Consider the following 7,640-nt stretch of genomic DNA (forward strand, 5'->3'; position numbering starts at 1 on the left):
GATGACTCTGGTGCCTCCAAGTCTAGGAAATCACTCTTTGAAAAACTCTGAATTATGTGACCTCTCTCTAAATAGGTCTTATGGTTGAATAGGTGTCAACCAATAATAATCAGAACATTAATATAGATACAGATATTAAAGAGAGAAGCCAAAGGAAGGAAAATACAATAAGACTAAATTCAGATTGGGACTTTCTTAATCTTGGAATTTGAAGAGCATCAGAAATAACCACATACGGGCCGGCCCGTGGCTCACTTGGGAGAGTGCGGCGCTGGTAGCACCGAGGCCGCGTGTTCAGATCCTATATAGGGATGGCCGGTTGGCTCACTGGCTGAGCGTGGTGCGGGAGACACCAAACCAAGGTTTACGAATCCCTTACCAGTCACACAAAAAAAGAAATAACCACATACAGGTTTTGATTTGGAAAACAGTTACAAATGATAGCTTTCCTTCTCTGCCCTCCCAAAGCAATAGTTCAGGAGAATAGTTTGCTTTTTAAAAAATCGAAAACTGTAACTTTCTAGGTGAACAATGATGAACATACTTCCCTGTTTTTGAAGCACTTTCTTATAATCTGGGCCTAATGTAACTTCATTCTTTATATAAACACCTATATTTTTAAGCACTTTCCATGTGCCAGACATCACAATAGAAATATAGATAGGAAAAAACTGTAGAACCTGGCCTCAGGAGGATGCCCCCTGATGGTGGAGATATCACATACTCTTGTGGCCTTTCTCAAACTTGATTGAGTGCTATAAAGAGGCACTGAAGATGGGGATTGAAATGCAAAGGCTTACAGATGAGAGAGTGGGTGGACCATTCAAAGAAGTGCATTGAACTTGGTAGAGTTCAAAAGCAGTTTTCCTCAGAAAAAGGTAAGGATAGAGAAAGGCTGCACCACACGTATGTCATACCTAGCTGTTGCCCAGAAGGTTTACAAAGCTATCACGCAATTTCAAGCAGGAGAAAGGCATGATTAGAGTTGATTGGTGTAGAGATTGGGTTGGATGGGATGGCATGATTTTACTCCTTGCATGAGCATATTTGCTGTGGGAGCAGTGTGGAGAGTAGATTTAAGTGGGACAATGTTAGCGGCAGGGAGGAAGGCTTCAAAGATCACTGCTGCAGTCCAGCAACAATTCACGATCGCCTGAACTGAGGAAGTACGTACTCTACGAGGTCCTTGTGAAGTGGATCGGTGAGATATTAAGGAGGTAAAATCTACAGGGGGCTGAGGGAAAGGACACATCTACAACACCGCAGACTTATAAAACTCTGCTTTTTCTTCACAGCACTCATTACAATCAAAACTAATAACTTGTGTAATTGTGTGATGTCTGTCTCTCTCATTAGACTGTAAGATCCAAGAGGGTGGAAAGAATGTCTCTCTTTTTATCACCTCATCTCTAGTACTTACCAGAGTTTCTAGCACATGGTAGACACCCAACAAAAATTTGCTGAATTGGGCTGGCCGGTTAGCTCAGTTGGTTGTAGTACAGCCTTATTACACCAAGGTCACATCCATCACCACCCCCCCAAAAAAAATTATTGAATAAATATATGGAGTACGTAAGTAAACATGGGAGAAGGATGGGTATAAGGTGGAGACCAGGAGCTCAGGTTTGGACTGGTTAAATGAGACCTTTAAGGGGATATACTCCAAACAGGTAGTGGGATGTGTGGTCTGGAGTTCACTGGAGAGATATGGGCTGGGGCTGTGGATATAGGAGTTACCAATATGTAAAAAGGTTTGGACTGGTTAAATGAGACCTTTAAGGGGATATACTCCAAACAGGTAGTGGGATGTGTGGCCTGGAGTTCACTGGAGAGATATGGGCTGGGGCTGTGGATATAGGAGTTACCAATATGTAAAAAGTGGATTAGGGTGCCCAGGAACCATGCAGAATACAAGAAGAACTTAGAAACACCAACACTTAAAAAGTAGCAAAAAGAAGGGGACCCAGAAAAGGAAATCAGAATAAAATGCTGCCAAAGGGAACAGCGTCAAGTATGGATTTTTTTAAATAGGTGTCAAGTGCTCCAAAGGGGTGAAAAAAGATAAGGATGTAGAGAAGTCTATTGGATTTGGCAAGTAGGTGGTAACAGGTAACAATGGATAGAGAATTTTTAGTGATATAGTGGACAGGTGGACATGAGGGCGAGAGCAACTAGCAGTGGTTTGAAGAGTGAATAGAAAGTGAGAAAAGAAATAGAATTACAGATAACTCTTTAAGAACTGTGGCTGTGCCACAGCAGAAAAGGATAAATCAGTATTGGGGAAATGTAAAATCAAAGGGAATAAAAGGTTAATATTATCATCATTATCATTACAATAAGTTGTCTAAGACATATTTCCCTCTCCTCTCTTTTATTATTCAAAATGGGATTAACCATATTCTATTACCAAATAAAAACAAACCCAGGCTTAGGTAAGGAGAGACTTTATTTGAAAAGACTATTGCAGGGAAAGCACCCTGCTCGTAATACCTGCAAGCACCTGAGTGAAGGCTGAAAAGAGTTACTTTCATAGGGAAAAGTAAAACAAGGCTGGAAAGAACTGGGTGTGAGGAGTTGGGTGAGCAGGTGCATGATCGAGCAATTGAATGGGAAATTATTCTCTTTGGGGTCAGCTGATGCTCAGAAGGGCCATTAATGCTTGCTTAAGTGCCCAGTGCTGGCATAAAATCAAGAGTGGGTCAAAGTTCAGGGGCTTCGGGGAGGAGAAAACCAGTCTTAAATTCAGTCAAGTCAAATTAGCAGGCAGTTTTGTCCATTTGGTCAGTAGGACAACAGTGCAGCTAATCATTTACGAGCCAAAGAATGGGAATTGGGTCTTGTTATAGGTAAACAAGGCAGGCATATGAGTCTTATGCAGAGGAGGGTGGTTTTTCACATCAAACTATTTCCAAGACATTAAAGGGTGGGGAATTTCTTAACCATGGCTGTTTTCCAGGAACCCAAGGCTCAGGCAAAGTTCAACATTGTCACTAACAACCTGAATCCCATACAGAACAAATTAAGAAACATAAATTGTTCTCTTGTAGAAATGATTATTAGAGTTGTAAATTAAGAATAAAATGCAGAATCTAAGGACAAAAGAAGGTACATCAGATTCAGAGTGGTAAAGTGAGGGCCTTAGGCAAGATTGAGTCCAACGTCAGGCTGCCATGGGATTTCCGTGTCAGGCCAGCTAAGAGCCTCAGTACTATTTGCCCCTGGATGACAATCATTCCTTAGGTTTGTTGAGCACTTGACCCTTGACTGACAATGAGCCATTCACTGGATCCTCACAACTTTATTACAATCCCCATTTCACAGATGAGACGACTTGGGCTCATGGATAAGTGAGTGGTAGGACTGAAATGAAATCTCAGAGTTTCTGTTCATAAGCTCAATCGCCTTTTCCCCAGGTTACCAGTGCTCCCTATCATCTACCTTCATGCTGCCTGCTGGTGTGTGGTGTTCATGCGTAGGGGACTGAGTGCCATGCGATGCCCGGGAGCTGACTTATGGTGGGCTCAGCACAAGGCTGGTGCTCCCAATAATGCTGCTTATTATTAATAGTGCTCATTTCCTCCTCTGTGAAATACTCCAAAGCCATGGAGTGCCCCAAAAGAGGATATTCTGAGCAGACAGGCTGGGGACAGAGGTGTGAGGGCAATGATGACAGGGAGCTTTTCCACGCTTTTTTTATTTTAAGCAAGATGCCTAACAGCAGCCACAGCACTGCATGGAACAGCAACGACTTGCTTAAAAGCCATTTCCATTTTTATACAATGGAAAAATCCAATCTCTCTCCACCTGCTCTGTCCCCAACTCCTCGGCCTTGACTATGAAAATCTGGGCCAATGCCGGCTAATAAAGGAGATCGATAACCATCCAGCTATTTTCACAGCAACCCTCATATTAATGAGAAGCTGCTCTGGATGAAGTTCTATAAATGGGGCTGCACGGATGGTTCTCCACCACAATAAATTGCCACAGGGTTGCTAATCATTAATGGAGTGTTCTAGGGTTGCGATCAATTCAGGGCCTCATTTGTCCCTACCTGCAGCCACACTACGTAGGGGAGCAAACTGTTTTTTTACTTAAGAAAGTTAAAAACACATAAAATACGCACCCATACAGAGGCAAAATAAGCCCTACATTGAGGAGATAGTTTGAAAAGTTCCTGAAACTCATTTCCTGTGCCAATATATGGAGACCTGCCGGTTAATGCAAGGAGACATTCTTCTTTAGAAAGAGCAAGATTATGAATTTCCCCTTTCTGATATTCACCAAGCTGGGATACCTCTTTCCTGCTTAGGTTTAGACTATATAATGAGTTCATCTTGCAACCACAATACTATACAATGTTCTTGTAAAGTCAATCACAGGAAAGGTAGAGAAAATGAGAAATAGGTTCCCATGGCCCCCGAGGCTAATTCATACAGTCTCTGCCCAACTCATCAGCCTCCCCACCTCTCTCTATGCAACCCAGTCTCTTGAGATGGTATTTTACGTGTTGAGTAAACCATGCTCTCTCTTAAAATAGGACCTGTGCATGTACTTTCTATCAGCTTCTCCCCACCTATGTATGCAGAGTTAATCCTTTAACCTTCTTGCATCAACTTAAACATCCCTTTCTCTGGGAAACTACCCTCACTACCCATATTTGATTGGCTCTGTCTTTTATGCCAAGATGGCCCTTGAACTTCTGTAATACTACCTACACTTACGATTGCTTATTTAGCATCTCTTCTCTACCTGAATATAAGCTCCATGAAGACAGGGACCATTTGTGTCTTACTCACTACTTTATCTAGAGTTTAGTTCAGTGCCTGGCACAGAGTGAAAACTTAAGTGGAAGAAGGAATAGTTTAATGGAAGCATAAAAGAAGTGAACAAATGAATGAATGAATGAATGGATACACATGTGCATGAATAACTTAATAAACAAAAACAACCAGGGAATAGAAAGTTATCCACCTACTCGTCCCGTAATTCCTCCCACCTCTGTACTCATTAGGCCTTTCACAGTAAGTTTCTTTTTTCTTTTTTTTCCTTTTTGTCTTTTTTCGTGACAGGCAACGGGATCGCAACCCTCGGTGTTGCGCCCACACCTCGCTCAGCCAGTGAGCGGCTGGTCTGTATGTGGGATCCGAACCCTTGGCGGGAGCGCCGCCACACTCTCAAGCGGCGCACTGTAGCAGTGCGCCACCGGGCCAGCCCCCACAGTAAGTTTCTTAGGACCAGCTTAGAGACCTAAGTCTCTGCAACATTACATCTGATATGTTTTTCAAACTGAGACCTTACTCCACTGCAACCTCGTTAAGTGATGCAATTATATCCTGTCCATCTTCACATTGAGGGTCGAAGACCCATCTCCCCCCAAAAACCTGTACACAGAAAAGTTTTATGATTTTCCAATAAAAAGAGTTAAAATGTCATCATTTGATATTAACATTCTAGTAAATTATCCTTTTTAAATTACTTGTAGTAGCAGAGAGGAGTGGAAACATAGGAAGAGCATTTTTATTTAGTCTTACCATGTAGAGAGAAGAAAACCACCAGATTTATCTATGCACTTTTATTCACACACATACAGCACTTGTGCTCCTGCCTGAGCTTGCCCTTCTATGCAGCAATAATTTCCTTGCAAAAGAAGAGATTGCAAAGCTAGTGCTCCTTTCACTACTGCCCCTGAGAAATGACCCAAGGTTATACCAGATGTTTGAGTCACAGGAGTTCAAAGCTCTTGCTGGGTACCCTGCCTAGAGGGGAATGTAGAACCCAGGTTTAGTGACATCAGCAGAGGCTCAGTGCCAGCAGTCCTCCCAGCCAGGGCCCAAGCCTCCCAGCAGCCCAGAAAAGCAGCCTCGCCAACCCTTGCTTTGTCTGGCGGAACCCAGGACAGCAGGTGGTGCAAGCAATACCTTTGGCAATGAGTATTTGGGCAGCTTTATCTGAGCAAAGGCCTCTCTTCGATAGGACACGTAGTAGCTGGCTCTTCCACCACTTGTTACCTGGATAGTGGGAGAAAAAAAGAGATCAGATGAGGCCACAGATCATGGCACAAACTGAAATGTATAGGCCTCTCTATCAACAACCACAATAGGTTTGTAATTACGTCTTAGAGAGTATCCGTTGCTGGTTTTGATTGTCCAATCCCATGGCACCCTGAGTAGCCCCCAGGTCATGGCACTTAGACAATAAGTAGACAATTACAACAGTCTTTCCCACTGACTGACATTATCCGTGACAGCAAGGACCGACTCTATATTTGGTCACTGTGCCTGCATATGGTACAAGCCTAATAAATATTTTCAACTGGAAACAGAGACACCATTAATGTGGGCTGCACCCATGGTCTTTTTATTCTGCTTTTAAAAAAAAAGTTTTCTAATCCATTGCAACAATGACACAATTGTCAGTTATTTTTTTCTGGATCTGAATAATCACTATTGCTCAAATCTCTCATTACTTTGAAATTTAATTTCGCTTCTGATCTTAGCATAGATTTTTTTTCTTCCTGTTTACAAATCCATGCATTGAGCAGATATTCATTGATTCTTTCTGTGTGCAAGTTACTTAAAGTCATCAAAGGGCAGAGGAAGAACTCCAGATTTGAACTTCAGAAATCCTGGATTTGAGTCCCAGCTCTGCCATCTCATGGGTAGGAGGTCAAGGAGAAGCCCTGTAGCCTCTCTTGGGAAAAGATGGATTCTTAGTTGGAAGACTTGGTAACCATTCCAAGAGATGGTCCTCTGGCTGGGGCTTGCTGAAAAGTCCTGCCAACATGGCACATGTCTGCAGATGGCTGCTCTCAGCCCTATTATCTTAACTCAGGGGAAATTAATATTCACAGGAGAAGATAACATGGCCTGTTCAGAGAAAATAGCAGGATAACAATAGCAACCAGGCTGCTGGGCTGGGGAGGCAATTACTCCAGGCACATGCTTCATTCTCACTAAGACCCAAGAACATGCTGGAGACAGGCCAGTCCTCCCACTCCGGTCCAAACCTGGTGCCCATCCACCACAACTGCTGGGAGCAGAAGGGGTGTAATATCTCTACTGAAAGCCACCCATCACTGCTTACTCCAAGAGACGGTATCTCTCATGGCTTTCCCTTGCTCTGCACAGACTGGAAGCCCACAGAGCAGGCACCATGAGCTGCCAGGTAGAGCAGATGTTAGTGTCAGCACAAAGGCAGGGCCTTGGAAAAAACTAGGTACAAAAGCTTAGGCTGTGAACCAAGAGGAGAGACTGGTTTTCTTCTTGCTGTTCAGCACTATCCCTAGGTCTCTATTTTCTAATTAGAATCATTCTTGTCTTGTAGTCCAGGACTTCCATTTTCATTTTGATAACACATTTGTTCTGAATCAGTATTGTTCTGTTTTGGCTTAGAAATGGGTGCTGACATATTAAGACCAATGGGTTGCTGAGAAGTCTCTTTTTATTTTTTTTTTTTAATAATGTCTCTAGTGTATAGGATCAGATTAAAATATCATCTTTGGATCTGGACACACAGTAACCATTAGCCCTTGCACGATTCTAATTTACTTACTTGTTTTTTTGTTTGTTTGTTTGTTTGTTTTAATTATAAGACCAACACATGTAATCGTATCTGCCAACCCAATGACTAGATCAATAAAT

At 42.6% G+C, this 7,640-nt stretch overlaps 1 protein-coding gene across 1 annotated transcript in view; it reads right to left on the reverse strand.

Annotated features, from left to right (window-relative positions):
• The window catches only part of SORCS3 (sortilin-related VPS10 domain containing receptor 3), a 160,476-nt gene that overhangs the window by 123,142 nt on the left and 29,694 nt on the right, over positions 1-7,640 (reverse strand). The window contains exon 3 of the mRNA XM_008579610.1: positions 5,919-6,008. Within this exon, the coding sequence (XP_008577832.1) occupies positions 5,919-6,008 (90 nt within the window). The remainder of the gene's footprint in view (positions 1-5,918; positions 6,009-7,640) is intronic.

The sequence above is a fragment of the Galeopterus variegatus genome, unplaced genomic scaffold, assembly GCF_000696425.1.
Source record: "Galeopterus variegatus unplaced genomic scaffold, G_variegatus-3.0.2 Scaffold1922, whole genome shotgun sequence".
In the NCBI taxonomy this organism is placed as follows: Eukaryota; Metazoa; Chordata; class Mammalia; order Dermoptera; family Cynocephalidae; genus Galeopterus; species Galeopterus variegatus.